This window comes from Choloepus didactylus, chromosome 18 (assembly GCF_015220235.1).
Source record: "Choloepus didactylus isolate mChoDid1 chromosome 18, mChoDid1.pri, whole genome shotgun sequence".
Lineage (NCBI taxonomy): Eukaryota > Metazoa > Chordata > Mammalia > Pilosa > Megalonychidae > Choloepus > Choloepus didactylus.
In genome coordinates this window covers 59265847-59287259 of record NC_051324.1, presented here as the reverse complement: position 1 = coordinate 59287259, position 21413 = coordinate 59265847, and the positions used below count along the sequence as shown (strand labels likewise).

General features: G+C 37.3%; 1 protein-coding gene across 4 annotated transcripts in view; it reads right to left on the bottom strand.

The window, feature by feature from the left end:
• Nucleotides 1-21413, bottom strand: part of KANSL1 (KAT8 regulatory NSL complex subunit 1) — a 243673-nt gene that overhangs the window by 155337 nt on the left and 66923 nt on the right. For all 4 annotated transcript variants that reach the window (XM_037810006.1, XM_037810005.1, XM_037810007.1 and 1 more), the window contains one exon: nucleotides 18510-19881. In XM_037810006.1, coding sequence (XP_037665934.1) covers nucleotides 18510-19798 — 1289 coding nt within the window. In that variant the 5' untranslated portion in view covers nucleotides 19799-19881. The remainder of the gene's footprint in view (nucleotides 1-18509; nucleotides 19882-21413) is intronic.

The window sequence follows — 21413 nt, the reverse complement described above, 5'->3', positions numbered from 1 at the left end:
CCCACCTCCGTGGTTGCTAACATGACCATAGACATAGGGGACTGGTGGTTTGATGGGTTGAGCCCTCTACCATAAGTTTTACCCTTGGGAAGACGGTTGCTGCAAAGGAGAGGCTAGGCCTCCCTGTATTTGTGCCTAAGAGTCTCCTCCTGAATGCCTCTTTGTTGCTCAGATGTGGCCCTGTCTCTCTGGCTAAGCCAACTTGAAAGGTGAAATCACTGCCCTCCCCCCTACGTGGGATCAGACACCCAGGGAAGTGTATCTCCCTGGCAACGTGGAATATGACTCCCGGGGAGGAATGTAGACCCGGCATCGTGGGATGGAGAACATCTTCTTGACCAAAAGGGGGATGTGAAAGGAAATGAAATAAGCTTCAGTGGCAGAGAGATTCCAAAACGAGCCGAGAGATCACTCTGGTGGGCACTCTTACGCACACTTTAGACAACCTTTTTTAGGTTCTAAAGAATTGGGGTAGCTGGTGGTGGATACCTGAAACTTTTAAACTACAACCCAGAACCCATGAATCTCGAAGACAGTTGTATAAAAATGTAACTTATGAGGGGTGACAGTGGGATTGGGAATGCCATAAGGACCAAACTCCACTTTGTCTAGTTTATGGATGGATGTGTAGAAAAGTAGGGGAAGCAAACAAACAGATAAAGGTACCCAGTGTTCTTTTTTACTTCAATTGCTCTTTTTCACTCTAATTATTATTCTTGTTATTTTTGTGTGTGTGCTAATGAAGGTGTCAGGGATTGATTTAGGTGATGAATGTACAACTATGTAATGGTACTGTAAACAATCGAAAGTACAATTTGTTTTGTATGACTGCGTGGTATGTGAATATATCTCAATAAAATGATGATTTAAAAAAAAAAAAAATTCAATCAGTTGATATATATAAAGTGCTGTGCACGATACCTGGCACATACTAGTGCCCAATAAATGGAAGTTATTTAAAAAAATAAAAAAAATAAAAAAAAAATAAAACAACCTCAAACAATACACAAAATGATTAAAGAGCTAAACATAAAAGCACTCCTCTTAGGAACACTCTTTTTCAATAGAGGCCCTCCAACTCAAATTATTTCCATATCCTTCCTCTCCCCAAATACTGACATCTCTTCTTGCTTCTCCTGATTCTATCAATATTTTGACAATTTTCTAGGCTCAAAACCCAGCCATGTTCCCAGGGATGAACCTGGACCCGGCATCGTGGGATTGAGAACATCTTCTTGCCCAAAAGGGGGAAGAAAAATGAAACAAAATAAAGTTTCAGTGGCTGAAAGATTTCAAATGGAGTCGAGAGATCACTCTGGTGGGCATTCTTATGCACTATACAGATATCTCTTTCTAGATTTTAGTGAATTGGAATAGCTACAAGTGAATACCTGAAACTATCAAACTCCAAGTAGAAAACTGGGGACAGGGACTAAATGAAGATTGGGGTGGGATGGAGGGATGATTTGGGTGCTCTTTTTCACTTTTGTTTTTATTCTGATTTTTGTCCTTTCTGGTGTAAAGAAAGTGTTCAAAAATGGATTGGGGTGATGAAGGCACAACTATATGCTGGTACTGTGAACAGTTGATCGTACACCATGGATGACTGTAGGGTATGTGAATATATCTCAATAAAACCGATTTTTAAAAATTAGATGAATAGGGTGGGATGGAGGGTATGGAAAGAGTTAGAGGTTCTTTTTTGCTTTTATTTTTATTTTGGAGTAAGGAAAAGATTCAAAAATTGATTCTGATGACAAATGCACAACTGTATGATGGTGCTATGAATAAACGATTGTACACTGTGAATGACTGTAGGGTGTGTGAATGTATCTCAAACTATTTAAAAAAGTGAACAATGCAGGGAGGAGGGGAATGGGATGTTTTGGATATTCTTTTTTATTTTACTTTTTGGAGTAATCAAAATGTTCAAAATTTGATTGATGAAAGCACAATTACATGACAATACTGTGAACAACTAATTGTACACTTTGAATGGTTGTATGTTACGTGATTATATCTCAATAAAATTGTATAAAAAATACCAGTCAGGGAACCCTGGCAAGATGGCAGCATAGGGAGGTGTGCAATTCAGTTACTCCTCTGGAACAACTAGCATATGGCGAGGAACAACTAGTAAATAGTCTGGAACAACTGTTGGGGGACATCTTTGGCTGGACAAACAGCGTACACCTGTACAGAATGGGTGGAACGGCTGAGATCACAGCATAAAAACTGGAAACTTGATACTGATTACACCCTCTTCCTGAGACCTGAGCCTGTCTGGTCTGGAAAAATCTGGGGTAGTCAAGGAAACAGATGTCTAGACAACAAAAATTATGAATCACACTAGAAAAAACGAAGATATGGCCCAGTCAAAGGAAGAAATTTACACTTCAAATGAGATACAGGAGTTGAAACAATTAATTAAAGTTTGTCAAACAAATATGCTTAATCAATTCAAAAATCAAATCAACGAAGGAGGGAAGATATGGCAAAAGAGATGAAGGATATAAAGAAGATATCGGGCAAACATAAGGAAAAATTCGAAAGTTTGAAAAAACAATTGGCAAAATTTATGGGAACAAAAGGCAAAAAGAAGAGATAGAAAACACAATGGTGATATACAACAGATTTGAAGAGGCAGTAGAAAGGATTCAGGAACTAGAGGACAGAACATCTGAAATCCTACATAAAAAAAGAACAGATAGGGAAAAGAATGGGAAAAATATGAGCAGGGTTTCAGGGAACTGAATGACAACATGAGGTGCATAAATATACATGTCATGCGTGTCCCAGAAGGAGAAGAGAAGGGAAAGAGGGCAGAAGAAATAATGGAGGAAATAATCACTGAAAACTTCCCAACTCTTATGAAAGACATAAAAATGCAGATCCAAGTACAGCGTACCCCAAACAGAACAGATCCAAAAAGACCCACTCCAAGACACATAATGAGATTATCAAATGTCAAAGACTGAGAATTCTGAAAACAGCAAAAGAAAAGAGCGATTCATCATATACAAAGGAAGCTCAATAAGACTATGTGCAGATTTCTCAGTAGAAACCATGGAGGCAAGAAGGCAATGGCATGATATATTTCAGATACTAAAAGAGAAAAACTGCCAACTAAGAATTATATGTCCGGCAAAACTGTCCTTCAAAAATGAGGGAGAGACTAAAGTATTTCCAGACAGACACACACCGAGAGAATTTGGGAACAAGAGACCCGCTCTACAAGAAATACTAAAGGGAGCTCTAGAGGCAGATAGGAAAAGACAGGAGAGAGAGGTTTAGAAAAGAGAGTAGAAAGGAAGACTATTAGAGTAAAAAGAGAGAGAGAAAAAATAAAAATAATATCTGACATACAACATTCAAAAGACAAAAGGGTAGACAGTAGACATTACATTGAGTGAAATTAGCCAGAAACAAAAGGATGGGTACTCTAGGACTCACTAACACAAACAATGAAGAGTGAAATTTGATGAGTTAAAGTTGAGAACATAGGTTGTCAGGAGATAAAAAGAAGTTAGAAAATGGGCACTTGATGCTGAAGGAACACGTAAGTTTTGGCAGGAATGACTGTATAGATTCCAGAAATGGATAGCATACTACTGTGTGATGGTAGCACAATACTGTGGGTACTCTTAACAAACATAAGGGTGAGTGTGGTTGAAAGTGGAAGGCTAGGGGCATGTATAACATCAGAAGGAAAGACAGAAGATAAAGACTGGTATTGTGTAACTTAGCAAAACCTAGATAGAGTGTTGTTGAAAATTGGATGGTGTAGGGGAAATAACACAATCAGTGCAAACTAGTCTATAGTTGACGGTAACACTGAAAGATGCCTCCATTAATTGTAACAAAGGCAATATACCAAAGCTAAATGTCTGTAAGAGGGGGATATAAGGGAGTGATATGGGATTCTTGTGGTGGTATCGTCTGACCTTCTCATTTTATTTTATTTTTATTCTATCTTTTATATTTTTATTCTTCACCTTTTTTTCTCCTTTTCCTCTTTGCAGAAGAAATGGAAATGTCCTCATATAGATTGTGGCGTTGAATGCATAATTATGTGATTATGCACATAATTATGCATTAACTTATTGTTTACTTAGAATGGATCGTATAGTGTGTGAATATAACTGTTTAAAAAATAAACAGAGGGATAAAAGTGCTGGAGAAAATGTGGCGAGAGGGATGTACCTATTCACTGTTGGTAGGGAAGTAGAATGGGGCAGCCCATCTGGAGGGAGTATGATGGTTCCACAGGAAGCTAACTATGGGTTGCCATATGGTCCTGCAACCCCATTATTGGGTATATACTTGGAAGAACTGAGAGCAGGGACATGAATGGACACTGCACACTGGTGTTTATGGTGGCAATATTCATGATTTGCAACGGAAGTGACCTAAGGGTACACTGACCGATAAACGGAATGGTGAACTGTGTATACATTCAACGGAATATTGAGCAGCAGCAAGAAGAAATGAAGTTGTAAGGTATGCAACTAGGTGAATGGACCCTGAGGACAGTATGTTTGTTGAGCGAAATAAGCCAGAATTGAAAAGACAAACATTATAATGCCTCACTAATATGGACTAACTATAATGTGTGAACTTTGAGAACTGAATCTGAGAGCATGTTTTCTGGGAAGGCTTATGGTAAAGGTTCCTAGATTGTAAGCTCTTATAGCAGTCAGATCTATTCGTGAGTTGTAACAGTCATTTCTAAATTCTGAGATAATGAGCTATTTGTGTATAACCTGGTTGGTCCCTGGAACTCTGGTTATCTCTGTGACACCTGAGACTCAGATTCAGAGTTTGGTAGCTATAAATGTCAGCACTGCCCCATACAGCAAATGTTAAAGAAGCTGAAAAAAAGAGATCAGACTTTAATTAGAGATATGAACAAAATGGACTTGGTTAGGAATATACTAAAGAGAAAAAGATGATACTGACTGTATTTTAAAACTTCGACTTCTATGTGAGACCAAAGGAAGAGATGTTTATTTGGTGGAAAATCTATACTTTCTGTAAGTCGTATGGTCAGTTTACTCAAACACCATAATTACATGGAACCTTGAACAGAGGGTGAGATCTGGTTGGTTTGTACAGGTTAGCATGAAACCCCAATACATCCCGAGTAATTTAGGCAGAAATTAAAAAGTATTTGCAAAGCCCTCTTGAGGGACTGGAGAAAAACTTGAGATATTAAACTTCCCCACCTAGGGAATTCCTGGTATTCTCACAAGCACTGGGGAATACCACTGTGATAGGCCAATCCCTAGATCTTGGGGTTTGCCCTTATGAAGCTTGTTACTGCAAAAGGAGAGGCTAAGCCTACTTACAATTGCGTCATCCCCAAAGAACCTCTTTCGTTGCTCAGATATGGCCTCTCTCTAAGCCAAATCGGTAAAACTTACTGCCCTCCCCCCTACACGGGACATGACTCCCAGGGGGTAAGTCTCCCTGGCAATGTGGGAAATGACTACCAGGGATGAACCTGGACCTGGTATGATGGGATTGAGAAAGTCTTCTTGACCAAAAAGGGGAAGAGAAATGCAACAAAATAAGTTTCAGTGGCTGAGATATTTCAAATGGAGTCAAGAGGTCCTTCTAGAGGTTATTCTTATGCATTATTTAGATATCCCTTTTTAATTTTTAGTGTATTAGAATAGCTAGAAGGAAATACCTGAAACTGTTGAACCGCAATCCAGTATCCTTGATTCTTGAAGACAATCGTATAACTATATAGTTTATATAGGATGACTGTGTGATTGTGAAAACCTTGTGGCCCACACTCCCTTTATCTGGTGTATGGACAGATGACTAGAAAAAAGGGGGACAAAAAGTAAATGAATAATGGGGGGGGAAGGAGTATGAGATGTTTTGGGTGTCCTTTTCTACTTTTATTTTTATTTCTTGGAATAATGAAAATGTTCAAAAAATTGTGGTGATGAGTGCACAACTATAAGATGATACTGTGAACAACTGATTGTGTACACTTTGGATGATTTCATGGTATGTGAATACATCTCAATAAAATTGCATAAAAAATTCAGTCATGTCACTAAACTTCCCAAAATGTGTAACCAAGGAAAGCTATTAGATTTGGAGTCAAGACCTCTATTATAATCTTGACTCTAATCCTGATAATCTTGGGCACAGTCACCCAGCTTCTCTGTACCCAGGTGTCTCATACATAAATGACAAATTTGTACTCATATTCAAAGTCACCTTTAAAAATCTTGCATCATCACTTTTCTTTCCATCCCAAATTCACTGCCCTGGCTGAAGACCTTTATTTACAGCTAGGCTACCACAAAAGCCTCCTTACCTTTAGTCTTGCCTTGCCACTCCAAACCATCCCACATCTCAAGCCCATTCACTCCACATTAGCAACAAACAACTCAGAGCCCTTTAATCATGCCATTCCCCTTCAGTGATTCCACACTACTCTTAGTATACAGCCCAAAAGCAGGAGGCTCACATTCAAAGACAATATGACTCCAACTTACTGTTCCAACCTCATCTGCCCCTTCTTGAACCTTTTATATCAGGCAGGTTACACTCTTCACTGGCACCTAAACAGAAAATCCTCATTCTGAGTTCCCTCACCCTTGGATCCGAAAACATCCTGTATTACTTCTTGGAAACCTAAAAGTCATCCTTGATTCAAATTCAAGTTCCATCTCTACTCTTCTGATTATCTTAGCCCATAGGAATCTTTCTTTCCTTCTAACATTTCAGCATTTAATACCTGTACCATGTGTCTAGTATTGAGCATACACTGTCTAATTCTACCACTTTCCTTTCTACTTGAAGGCAGAAGATGAGAAATCAGTCATATAAACTACTCCTTGAAGGAAGGAACCAAGTTTTAAATTCTTCTTAAGTGTTTTCATTATTCCTTACTCTACTGCCAGAGAAACATTTCCTTTTTACCTCTGGGGGCAGTGTTAATTTTGATAGATAATCCTAAAAGTATAGTCTCCAAATAACTAGAGTTACCTAGAAATTTTTAATATTATTCTTTGCTCAGAGAATTCTGGAACTCCTCTTCTGGAATTGCCACAGAGATACATTTGACTATGTTCAATGATAACAAATCTTGGTTTCTATTCAGATTATCATCTATAGTAACTCCTCTGATCACTGTTGAAAGAATTTCTATTAAAGGGACAAAAGTTATACCTCCTTCAAAGGCTGGTCTGATAGGAAACACTAGACTCTTAAGTGTTCCCTAAGCTCTTTTCACAAGCCAGCCCAAGCATAACAAGTTGTCATTCATGGATGAAATTAAGGACATTGAACTCATCTAATAACAGCATCACACTGGATATTTAAAATAAATAATGTAAGCTTACATCATCTAACACTGCTTTGGACATTTGAAGAAATAATAACCTCCCCCACCTAACAATATAAAACCAAGAGTGAGTATATATGTGTGTATCATGTCATCTTGAATGTACACTTAAATTTCAACGTCACTCATATCTCTCAACTTTTGGGTCAGAGACCTACTTACTATCAAGTTAACTCAACAAATTAAGAGAATTCTCAACTGGGAAGATAATCATCGTATTCAGCAAGCTTTCTGCAAATACTCAATGAGCCTTTCCACTGACACTTCCAAGTCAGTTATTGCTGTGAATGTCTGACTGTACTTGCATAACATATCAATTTCAAATATAGCTGGGTAAGACCAAAATGAGTGTTAAGCAAACTTCACCCTGTTTTCATCTTACAAAGAGAAGAGGAGCCTGTCTTCCAGCCTTGTGAATAAAGATCTTGCAAAATTCACTATGCACAGGGTGTGCCCAAAGAATACTTGCTGGAAAAATCTGCTGAGGGAGAGCCAGTTTAAAAAGACTAACATTTTCACCCAGTTGGAAAGCTAGAGAAACAGCAACTCAGCTGAAAACTCTCAAGAGCTAAAGAAAATTTTTTCAAAAAACCCAGATCTTTTTATCTTGAAAATAAAATTCTATGGAACAACAATCAAGGATTCAACATTATTAACTTTATACATCTAAAAAGTAATAACTGAAACTGTGCTTTTTATGTATGACAGTGTCAAAAGACAACAGGTACCCTATTGCTCTACATAAATGAATTTTATAATCTGTAACAGTTGCTAATTGTTTCTGGGAAAGAAACAGGAGTAAAAGAAAAAAAAAATTATTGCCCTTTTTTGGGGGAGTGAAGAGGTAGATCTTTGGTTTTCATTAGGGAGATTTATTTTCAAAGCATAACACTCCCGAAACAGCTTTATTAAGCTACCTCATAGAGGCCTTTGCCATCACTACCTCACTACATCCCTCCCTCAGGGCCTGTTCAGAACAGCATAACCTTACTTTCAGATTTTTGTGTTGGAACACAGAAAAAAAAAAAAGAAAAAGAAAAAAAAAGGTTGCTGCAGGTTCAGGTGCATGCACAGGCACCCGGTTGCCTCGGGAGAGAAACAAGTGGGTGGACTGCTACAGTGCTGCCACTTGACGGGAACCAATCTACGGACTCCTTGTAAAAATGAGGGCCACATGGATAGTCACCTGGCCAATCAGCATACCATAGTGAAACGAAACATTACACCTGACAGTGATAATAGCCTTTCCCATCCCAGCCTAATCCCATGATTACAAAACAAGCAACATTTTTCAACAAGTAAAATCCAGATTTTAAAAACGAGGCATTATGTGAAAGGAAATGAAATAAGCTTCAGTGGCAGAGAGATTCCAAAAGGAGCCGAGAGGTCACTCTGGTGGGCACTCTTACGCACACTTTAGACAACCCTTTTTAGGTTCCAAAGAATTGGGGTAGCTGGTGGTGGATACCTGAAACTATCAAACTACAACCCAGAACCCATGAATCTCGAAGACAGTTGTATAAAAATGTAGCTTATGAGGGGTGACAATGGGATTGGGAAAGCCATAAGGACCACACTCCACTTTGTCTAGTTTATGGATGGATGAGTAGAAAAATAGGGGAAGGAAACAAACAGACAAAGGTATCCAGTGTTCTTTTTTCCTTCAATTGTTCTTTTTCACTCTAATTATTATTCTTGTTATTTTTGTGTGTGTGCTAATGAAGGTGTCAGGGATTGATTTAGGTGATGAATGTACAACTATGTAATGGTACTGTAAACAATCGAAAGTACGATTTGTTTTGTATGACTGCGTGGTATGTGAATATATCTCAATAAAATGAAGATTTTAAAAAAATCAGTGAAATATAATAAGAAATTTGGTTACTTTAAAAAGTTGGGTTATATGTAATTTTTACTTTTTCTCATTGAAACTTTTATATGTTTTCCAAATTTTATTCAAGGAGCATATATTTGTGTTGTAAGCAGAAAATAAACAATAAACAAACAAAAAAAAAATGAGGCATTTAAGCCTAGGAAGATTCAAAGATAAAACAATTTGCAAAAGTAGTCAAAAATTATTTCTACTATTTGCACTCTCTCTCTAGTACTAATCCTACAAATGCTATCAAAAATAATCATCTCCAGTTCATCCTTCAGGTTTTCTGATTACCGAATCAATAAAAATAAGATATCAAATGTTAATCATAAACCCCCTAACCTCAGACACTGAAATGACACCAATTCAGATTAAGTGGGTGAAAGCCAATGAAGATATTTTTCAATTGCTACTTCAGTCTTTTCAAGTTTTTACAGTAACCAAATTTACCAGAATAGGTTTCCTTGAGGAAAACAGTTTAATAAATACTAAGTATATGCTTATAATTCATGTATTAGATGTAAGCACAAGGGAAAGTAAAGGAGAAAGGAACATAAAATACATTGATATCTTAAAAGATTTTTTTCCAGCAACTAAGGAAACGAGGATTTTTCCACATATTAAAATATAAATCATCCCTTTAGAATGTCAAAATTTTATTTAACCATTTGATGGGGAAAAATTATGAAATGGGTCATTTCTCTGGATTATTAATATAGTAGAGAGAAACTATGTAACCTTCTCATAATCCCTCATGGTCAATGCCATGACCATCAGTGTACTATGCCTTCAGAGAACTGTCTATAGGAGCTGCTACTACAAACAGGCAACACTGAGCTTTCAAGTTACTGCATTTCTCAAAACAGAATCTTTTTGCTTCCCCTCTCAGTCAGTTCCAGGAGAAAAAGCAGAAAGAGTAGTGAAAAACAACTAGCTTCTATTGTCACCATGATCTCAAGCAAGTTATTTAACATATCTATAGCCTCAGATCTCAATTGTAAAATGGGAATATCACCTTCATTATATGTTTTAAAGATTAAATACCAAACGTAAACCACCTAACATACAGAAGGTGGATTTATAAATATTACTTCCCTTGTTTCCTTCCTTTACTTTAATCACCCCAGCCATTTCCTTAGATGCTATGTCTGCCCTAGCAAACGACCCAGCCAAACCCATCCAGCTTCTAGTCCACAAATGAAATCAGTATTAACGTACTGCAGACTTAAAGGTATATCTGGTTAAGATACAGACTATTATACCTTTCCTCAAAATACGTATTACAAAATTATATTACTATAAATATAAGGTCTCTGGAACATAACATCAAATGCTTTATTTTATATGATGTTTAGCAGGATTCTTTTCATCAACAATGTCTAAAAGACGATTTTTCACTGTTGCCACTAATATAGATAGTGTTTACACACCTGCTCTTGGTAAACAGCCTACCTAGATTAATATCCGTTTCTTATTAACTGTGTGACATTAAGCAGGTTACTTAAACTTTCCATTCCTCAATATGAATCTGTAAAATTAGGATAATATCTACCTCACTGTATTGTTGAGAGGATTAGTTCCTATAACACTGCCTCGGCTCAAAATATTCAACAAATACGGGCTATTATTATTTCCCTATCAAAATGTCTCAACTCTGTTGTCTGATCAGGCAAAGCTGGTTAAGAATGTTGTTTCCTAGCTCACCCAAATCAGTTCAGTCAAAATCCTCCTGGGGCTATGTGTGGTCTCCCAGGTTTCAGACTAATTTAGTCTCAAAGGTCCTCAAGTCTCCCTCCCTCAATTTTTATCTTTCCAGGATGCATTTCTCAAGTACCAAAACAAACAGGAAAACAGGGATTAAACGGAAAGCAAGAAAACAGTCACCACAAATATAAACATCATTCAATCCCCTGGGTGATGCCCTTTACTCTGTTAGGCAAAAGTAAAAGAACTTATAATGGAACATAACCTCTCTCTCTGGTGGCCATTTCTCAATCCACCCCCACCCCCCACCCAAATACAGTTTTCGCTACAAGATCTCTTTACTTGAGTTTTGAATACAGTCTATACAGTTCCTCCTATGCTACTGAACAGGTTGCCAGGGCAACTCACAACATTCACAATTTAACAGCAACTGTTCAGTATATTGTTTGAAGAACAGACTTCCCAAATACTTTCTGCAGATTTAAACTGATTTCAAAACAATTTTGTTTACTGCTTTGGTGCAAAAATACTTTATATTATACAAATATAAAATCAATCAGGTTAAAGTTGCCACAAAGCCTTAATTAATGGGAATCAAAATTAACAAGGTTTTCTCTTTATCTTTATGTAGAGCTTCTTGGTTCAAATTTCTGAAAACTCAATACTCTCTTTACATTGAATATATGAGCATAATTTTCCCAAGTACACAATGAGAAATAGGAGAAAGACAAGAAACTGGTAGACATAAAAGAACATGATCTAAGGCATCAATTTCTACCAAGTACTATTTATTTGTAATGGAATGTGACACCAAGTCTTTCCTTTTCCAGTAAACAATTCGTCATGCTAAAGAATGTTTCGCAAAGAAACCGGAATCTCTGATGAAAATGTTTAAATCAAAATTATTGAATGTCCACCCCAACCCCCTCCCTCATCTGGGTCCTCTCTTCCTCTTAGCATATCCATCCAATCTATAGTTACTCCTCCCAAAAATCTGAGAATCACCACTGACACCTCTTCCCTCTCCCCATCAATCACAAGTCCTGGTCAACCTACCTCAATATCCAATTCTCTCACTCTCTCCTGCCAACAGCTAAGTCCACCATTCTCCTTTACCTGGCCTTCTGCAACAGTCTAACTGATCTCCTTACATCTACATCCACCTATTACCCACACAGTAAAAGGGGTCTTTTTAAAAATCCAAACATTTGTAAAACTGTCAATGCCATCACAATAAAAATTTACACCTTAGGAAGACCTACAAGATGCCTGTATAGCAGTGTGGCTTATGAGGGGTGACGATGCAGTTGGGGGGGGGTGGACATGTGGATCGCACTCCCCTTTGGCAGGTGTGTGGATGGATGAGTGGAAGGGGGGGGCTAAAGGAAGAATGGGGGGTGGGGGACGATTTGGGTGTTCTGTTCTTGCTCGTTTTTTTAATTCTTGCTTTCACTTTTTCTGGTACAGGGAAGACGTAAGAAAAGGACTGATTGGCATGGTGGGCTATGTGATGGTAGTGTGATCAATGGATTCAATGGATTGTGTACTTTGGATGACTGTGTGGTATGTGAATAAATCTTAATAAGAAAAAAAAAAAAAAAGACCCACAAGGTCATCTACATGGCCTCTACCAACCTCTCTTGCTTCATTTCTCACCCCTCTCCTCTTAAGTACTCTATACTTTGCTCTGTTCCTTGAAAGCATCAAGCACCTTCCAGCCCCCAGGGATTTGGCTTATACTGTTTCCTCAGTCTGTAATGTAGTCACTGCCCAACTCCTTCCCATTCTTCAGGTTTCAGCTTCTAGGCCACTTCTAAGGACATTTCCCAAAGGTATTCCTGATAGACACCCTAAAAGCACTCCGAATTTTGTCTCTGTGACACTCACAACCATTACAAATATATGATGTATGTGATTATCTGCTTAAGTCATTATTTTCTTTCTAATCTATATTCCCGAAGAGGGCAGGGATTGTATCTAAGTAACGACCATATTTCAAGCCTTTAGCTCTCAAGCACATAGTAGACATTCAATAAAGATTTGGTGAAGAAATTAATAAATTTCAGAGCCTCTCAATGTAAGGCTTTGAGCCTCTCTGTACAGATAAACTCCTTCTCTTTGTTTACAGTGAATTACTTGGAAGCCCAGTCCCTGAGAATGAATTTTAAACACTTGCTGGAATGTATAAGGAATATACAAACCTTTATTTTTTAAGATCCTAATAAAGAACCTGCACTCTCATGAGCTACAAGAGTTATTTTGCAAACTGGGTACTGAAATGCTACTGGTCACTATCTATTCTTGTCACTCAGGCTTGACATGTCAATCTATGATGATCTCTCCTTCACTGCCTCACAATTCACTGTTAAGTCTCATTAATTCCACCCCTGTATCATCTCTGGAATTATCTCTTCCTTTTTACACTTATGTTTATTCACTTCTTACCTAAACTATTAGGTCTCCAAAAGATTCCCATTTCCTCAAAGCCCCATGCCTTTCAGCCTCTGTCCTCTCTATACAAGGCTCTGCCTTCTGCCTCTACCTCAATAGGCCACAACCAAAAGAAAACTGTTTATCAAATCATACTCACTCTTCAAGGCCCATTTCTAATACCTTTTCTTTCCAATTCCACCAACCAGTTGTGAACTCTTCCTATTTCAACTGTATCTTCCAATATTTATATTACTACATGGCAAGCACCGTTCTAATTACTTGTCTTTCTCTTACCATGTCTTCCACTCCTCTTCAAAACTATAAACTCCTTAAGGGCAGAGACTCAGTTTATTCACCTATGGCATCTAACGTCTTATACATTTGCTCCTTCAATAAGCCCTGTATCACCTCTTCTCAACACTATCAGAAATGAATACTTTTCACTCAACTTTAGAAAATGAAAATAACAATCACAAGGCAAGAGAAAACATTTGTAGCAACTAACCTACAGCAAAGGGGTAATCCCCAAATTCCTGCCACCTAATTTCCTTCCTTCAGAACCTCACATAAAGCACTAAATTTCCACTATCTCCATGTCTTCTCAGGAAAAAAAAATGGGAGAGACTAGCAAGAAAATACAGAAGTTCTGATTTCTGCCACTGGATATAATATGGAGGCCAGTAGAAAAGCAAGGAGTATGAAATCAAAAGTGGTCAGCAAGTGAAAGTTTACTCAGCTCATAAGCAGCTTCTATTAGAACACAATGTAATTAATCCCACATTTTCTACAGATCAAGAAATATAATAATCACTTTAATGGACTATGAAAAAAATAAACTAAGGCATTAAAAAAAAAAACAAACAGAGCTCTAAGTTAAAAGTCAATAAACTGGTTTTGTTCAAGTTACAACCCTGACCTATAGGTCTTTTGCCCCAGTTTCCCCAAACGCAAAAAAAAAAAAAAAAAAAGGTGTTGCACAAAGCAAAGCCCCGTCATTGTTATTTAAAGATAAATAGATCATAGTAACATTTTAAAGTAGTTTGCACCCCAAAGACCATCTACTTCAATTTCCTCATTTTTCAGAAAAGTGGTTACATGTTTAGTCCATTTGACTAATTAGTAGCAGAGAAGGGTTAAACTTGGGTCTCCTGGCTAATGTTCTCTCACTCCATCATTCTGTAAAAAGAGAAGGGAGTAGGAAAATAGGACAAGTCAATTTGATTGCCACCTTTGGCAACAGCACCTGTATATGCTTAATAAATTCAAGTAGAAGTTACAATATAAAGCATTCCACACTACCTAAAAAGCAAAAACTTACAAACGTACTAATAATTCATTATAGATTGAAATCTTCATTAACAACTCTAAGAGGGTATAATTCCCCAGGAAAAGTGAAGTCAATGCAATCCAAATTTAAATGAATGCTTTAAGTTCACCTTACTGAGCATCTATAATTTATTTATACCCAACCCTCATCTGGAATGGACTTCAGGAGGCAAACAAATATGCTATTAACATAGGTTAGCATAAATTAAACTGGAAATAAAAGCGCAAAAGTAAAACAAACATGAGGAGCAAAATGAAGTCAGGAATGAGGGTTGTAAAAGGGTAAAACAAAAAGACCTACAAGCTTGACTCTAACCTTCTAAAAGCCAAGGGAAAAATAGAACCTAGCAAACAACACAAATCACAGCATTCCGGTAATAAAAACAAACCAAAAGCTTAGAAAAAAGTACAATTATTCTTGGTTGCACATCTTTCTCCATGAGGTCCTTATGAAGAAGTCATTATTTAATACAAAGAACAATATCCTTAACAAAATCTCAGAAGTCAAAATGAAACATTTTATGGGATTATTTCTTATACTGACCCTCAACAGAGACCTACAGCAAAACAACAAAGAACAGCGAGTTCAGGAAAAAAAAAAATTCTGAGGGAGAGGTCTACAAAACATGGTCCAGGTATCCAATATGCTGCTAATACGACTTAATCTAACAGCATATTTAAGAGACTATCTATAAAAATTTTCTTAACAGTAAGTACTTACTATAGAAGTTTATAAGCACAAAAAATGAAAAACCAAATTTAGCAAGACCAAGAATTCATAGCAAAAAAACAAGGAAAAGTGGGAGGAATATGAAGAAAATTCAAAGTGAAGAAAAAGAGAAAGCACTCAATATTATATTACATACATGTGAGATCATTAAAAGCTTTTATTTCTAATTCTACAATTAAGAATTAAACATTAAGGTAATTATTGAAACATGCAACTTCCTTGACAGCCCCACAGTCAAGGAGATAGTGTTTAAATTTCTATTCTTCCACAGTGACTTTTCAATGACATAGGACATCATAACAAACCCAAGAAAGTGCAGAATTTTAAAAAAGTAGTAGTTTTATGTCCACTATACCAAGACAGGGAAACGTCTGAAACCATTTAGGAAGACTTTTCCAACAACAGCTTAAAACAAAAAGGTTTAACAGTTTTAAACTAAACATACAATCAGTTAACCAAGAAAATAAAGAGTTCAATAAAAAAGAACTCTAGTATGTTTCAGTAAGCAATACAGTTTACTAACTGTAAAACATAGTACAACGACAAACATATAATTTCCCATAAATTCAACAACATATACAAAACAATTATTCTGCTACTGACAGCAGGTACCTAGGACTTATGATGGGGCATTGTTTTTCGTACAGTCTGGAGGTAAGAAAAAAAAAAACAACTGAATTACTGGTGAAGGGCTTATACAGTTTTCACAGAACCATCCACTTAATATTTTAAGCAACATCATTTAAAAAAACTCATTTCAACAGTCTCCTCTAATTATTTTCATGGTGAATACCTAAACTAAATCTTGCCCACTGTATTTCTGGCAGATACTTCAACTAAGGAGTGAAATATTAAACAGGCTACTGCAAGGGGGAAAAAACCTTGGAAATTCAACAACTAGGTCAATCTCCTAAGAGTTAACTCACTTCTCATTCTAGAACTTAACAATTATCAGTGTGATTATGAGATTTTGGATGCAACACCAGATCACAAGGAAAAGACTTCTCAAGAATCCAAATCTGCCTTTTCTTTTTCTTTTTTAATTAAAGTAATACCTCCACACTCAGACTGACCAACTGCTGAAAACCTTTAAAATACTCAGGTCAACAAACAGCTGACTAAATACCAACCTTAAAAGTCATTATGGTGACCTTGCTCAAAAAAAAAAAAAAAACTTTAAAGTATTTATGCATTACTGATTATCTTAATTTAAATTCAATCACACTGTGCAAAAAAAATACATGTACTTGACAGAACTTTTAGCACCCCAATTTTCCTTACTTCAATATGAACTGATGCATGGAAATTTGAATTTCTAAAGCATTATGTAGATGATTTTCTTAAAAGAGGATTCAACTGATCCTAAAGTTTCCTAAAGATCCCTTGGCTGTCATACTTCACATCTTCTTATCAACAAACTACTACGTGAGAAGAATGCCCAGAACTTAGTGAACAGACTAATAAGTCTTTTAAAGACACTAGATTATCCTACGAAATGAGTAAAATTCTCTTCAACATTTTGATTTCACTGAATTAGAAAACTCAGACCATCATCAAAACTCAAAGATGTTTTATATGCAGTGTTTCCTGAAGAGAAGCTTATAGATCTAGATAATTTTTCTCAAATACACAAAACAAGTATATGCAATCTGAAATGCTTCAACCACAGTATGTTATATGAAATTACTTTTCAGCACAAAATATTTAATCCAACCAAGATTTTGCAAAAGTAGTGGTTTGTGCAGTAAAATCAATGTGGATAAAGCCACAAATATTAGCAAGTTGATTTAAGCTACTAATCTATACAAAGGAAACTAACTCCGTTAGAGCAGGAGCAAAACTTAGATCTGAAATACAAGTGGAACCTCCAGCAAAATGAACTAGAAAATAGTCACAAAAGTAGGTCTACAAGCAAGAAATGTAGCAAAAATTACTCAGACTTTTTCCCTCAAAACAGAAACAAAAACAGTTTCAGATTCAGATACACAATGTTGTGCATGTGGATTATATAAACAATGTCGACAAAACAGGAAATTTACAGCTTAAAAGCATAGCTATCTCACAACTAAACTCTCCAATGAAAATCTTAGTCACCCCTTTAAAGCAGAGGCAAGGAAAAACCAATTCTTGCAATACATCCACCTATTTCAGCCTTCTTTAGAGTAATTCAACCTTCACAACATTCCTACCCAAAAAGGAAATTAAAGATGATCTACCAGTCAACTATCTTGCCCCTTTTTTCCTACTTCTCATGTTTTTCTCTCTCATAAATGTAACACAGTAGATAAATGCAGGATCAGGAGGGAAGAACAACAGTAAAGCACCTCTGCTCCACTATGCCAATTCGAGGTGCCACTCATGAAGAGCTTAACTAGAATGTTCTCAAACCAACAGATTTGAAAAAACCAGTTTAAGAATTTATTCCAAATATGTAAACATGTTTAATTTAGCTGAGAAAAAGTAAAATCCCAATCTGATAAGGGTTGACTCTTTAAGGAAGAGAATTAAGTTGTGAAAGCAAATTGTGCTTAGAGGCAACCTATAAAATAATCTGTAGCATTTTCTGACTGTCCCTAAAATGTAAGTAAATCTCAAGTGTTAAAACTGAAGACTGGGTGTGTTCTCTGCTGAAAGTCCAATTAAGACCAACTATAAATTCCAGCAAAGTTAACTAGATCAACTAAACATGCACTCCCCCTTCAGCAAACAACACAATCTGAACAGTCATCAGGCCATAAAAACTTAAAAAATGTCCTAATTACTTTTTCAAGAGAACTCTAATTATTCACTCTGAGACTGGTACTGATACAGTTTTACAAATATGATGCCTTTAGGTTTTTTTTTTCCTTAGTAAGATTTCAAAAGGAAAGTAACACTACACCAGAAATACCCTTCCATTTTTTTCACTAGCAGGTGTATACACCCACTTCCAAAATGAGGAAAAAGAAAAATGGAAGCTAGGAACCTATACACAAAGAATCCCATACTGTCCCTTAACGGGGATTCAGTAAATCTTTCTTCCTTGTCCCAACATCTCTCAAGAATGATGTTAGGCCATGGGTTCTACTCACAGGGGCACATGGCGCTGCTCAGGATCAGCTCTGGTCAGTTCTTCCTCTTCAATATCAGACTCCCCTCCCGAACTACTATCGGTGATGTCTGAATCGAATGCTTGTTCATTGCACCTCAAGTTGGCTATGCCACTAGCTGTAAATCTCTCCAATTCTTCTGAAATTGAATCACTTTTCAGGAAGTTGCAAAGTCCCTCGGAAGTGGTGGTCTCACTGGCAGCTTTCCTCAAGGCAGCTTCAGCCTTTCGAGTCAGCATCAACTGGCTCCGGGGCCTTAAGGATTCCAAGTTTGGCAGTTTGCTTAAAGTCTTCTCTAAAAATCCACCCAGCTGATGCTGTATATGCCTCTCCACCTGCTTAGCTTGTACAACCTGTAAGCGCTTCTGTAACCTACGGGCACGGCTCTCGATATCAGCCTGCCGCCGCAGTAAGGCTGTTATCCTTGTGTCAGAATCTAAAGCACTGAAAAGAATGGAAGACAGGGGAGACTTTTTACCCTCTAACTTGACACCCCCCAAATTAGAGCTGGGGTCTGTGCCAGGTGATAACCTACTGCTTCCTTGAAGTGCCGGCTGTTCCATGGAATTAATAGAAGATTTGTTTGCAGTGCTATTATTGCTAAATATGGTTGTATGTTCTACATCAAGGCTTCTATGTGGAAGAGTGCAATTGGTCATACCCCCCTTCAAGTCCCCAGATTCAGATCCCCCCACTTCACCCCCCTGGAGAGCAGATGAAGTGAAAGTACGTTTTCCTCCATTGAGGGAACAGGAATTGTCATGATCAGAATGTGTTGAACTTTTAGTCAATTTCTTAGCCAATCCATTTACAGGTGCTTGTGGCAGGGCTGTCTGACCACCGGTATTCATGGTTCTAAAATTTTCTAAGGAAAACTCCAACACTGGCTGTCTCCCCAGTAGCTCAGCTCGGAGTTCATAGGACTGAGTTAAAAGGGGGTGAGATTTAAGAACTGTCTGCTTGCTGAAGACCCCTTGCAATTTCAAAGACTCCTTTGATGGAACAGATGTTACATCTGAGCAGAGATAAGATGCCACCAGTGGTTGCAGCTTTCCCAAGTCTTCCTTGGTAGGATTGTTTCTGAAATCTAGACTGGGATCCTCTGCAGCAATGGCTTTTTTTTTGGTTCCGTTGGCAGCGATAAGTATGTTGGCGTTGCCGTTACTTTCGGCACTGCCAGGCGACAAGGTGGAGGACGGGGGAGCCAGTTTGAACCGGATGTGGTGTGCTTCAGCTGCTGCGTCAGTGAGAGCGGGCGCCATCGCAGCCATTCAGCACAGAGAGACAGGAAGTCCAGCCTCTCCCGGAGCCGAGGCCAGCTCCAAGGCCCCTTAGTGCCTCCCCAGAGAAGAGACTAGAAGAGAAAAAAGAAAAGGAAGTTAGAAATACAAGCACATTTGAAAACAACACACATTTTAAAATACAGGCACTACTTGAAACTGATAGTTCAAACTCTGCCTCCAGAAAGAAAACACTCAAGTCATTCTGGAGACCCAAATATCTTTATGGGGGAGAGAATGGGATTAAGGTGGGGAGGTGGTAGAGGGCGACACACAATTCTTGCACAAAAGAGTAAATCCCATCCTTTTTTTGGTTACTTGTTACCGTAGAGTGAAAGCTGCCAAAAAAGAAGTTCCTTTCTGAGAAAATCATAGATTATTAAAGTTAAATCATCTGCATTTAAACTTCTTGAAACTAGCTGATTTAAAGCAACCACGTATCAAACTAAACACCCAGAGAAGAAATAATAAGGAACTCCCCATCCCCATCCAAAAAATTATATGCCAAATGTCATTTGTCTGTACCATTTTTCTGGCTAGGGAATTCAGTTTGCATTAGCTTCTCACTTCTCTACAGATACAATCATACGGCTTGCTTAACTGTACCACATCTGTAATACCAATTCGCTTTATCAATTTTCTTTCAGATCAGAGAGCTCACCAGTATCTTTTTCTACTGGCTCCTTCCTTTCAGCCTAAAAACTTACCTCTCAAATTATTGCCCAACATGTTTCTCTTTATCCTAAAACTTCTTGAAAGAATAGCATAAGTAGATGCCTCTGTACTCTTTTCTCTTCTATAATCTGGCTTTCACCCCTACTGCTCTGACAAAGATCAACAGTAATCTCATTATCAAATCCAACAGTTGTGTTTCAGTTCCCATTCTATTTAACTTCTCTGCAGCATTTGGTAGTCCTGACCTTGAAATTAGTTGATTTAAAGCAACCATGTATCAAACTAAACACCCAGAGAAGAAATAATAAGGAACTCCCCAACCCCATCCAAAAAATCCTTCTTGAAATTGTCCTATGATTATCCAGACTTGGGTATTCAGCAGACATTTTCTCAAAAATGAACGAAATGAACCTGTCACTACAAGGAAAACAACTGACAGTATTTGTTATCAATAATAAAATTTGAGTTTACAAGTGAAATTTAAATTTTTGGAAAACTTATACCCACATCACCATGACCTTGAACATTCTCCCAATATTTAAAAAGCCTGTTTCTAATTAAATAGATTAGTGGTGATAATGAATGTGAATTTTGATACCACATAATGAAATATGTCAACATTTGGAAGATCTGTATAAATCAGTAAACCAACGGCCAATGAATGTTACAAAATCACCATAGGTAAAAGATCTATTCCAAGTGCAAGACAGACCAATCAGTGGATTTTATTATGAGTATAAAAAGTTCTCTGATATGGTTTTATATTTCACATTTATGAAACTACTACTTGTTAAGTTTAAGTGTAGAGTAAAGAGCATCTGCCCTTATCTGATGCCTCTCTTTTCCAATTATGTGAGTCTGGATTTTCTTTATATCCTTCAACCAAAACAACATGTCACAATATTTGAATGCAGAAGCAGATACAAGAATC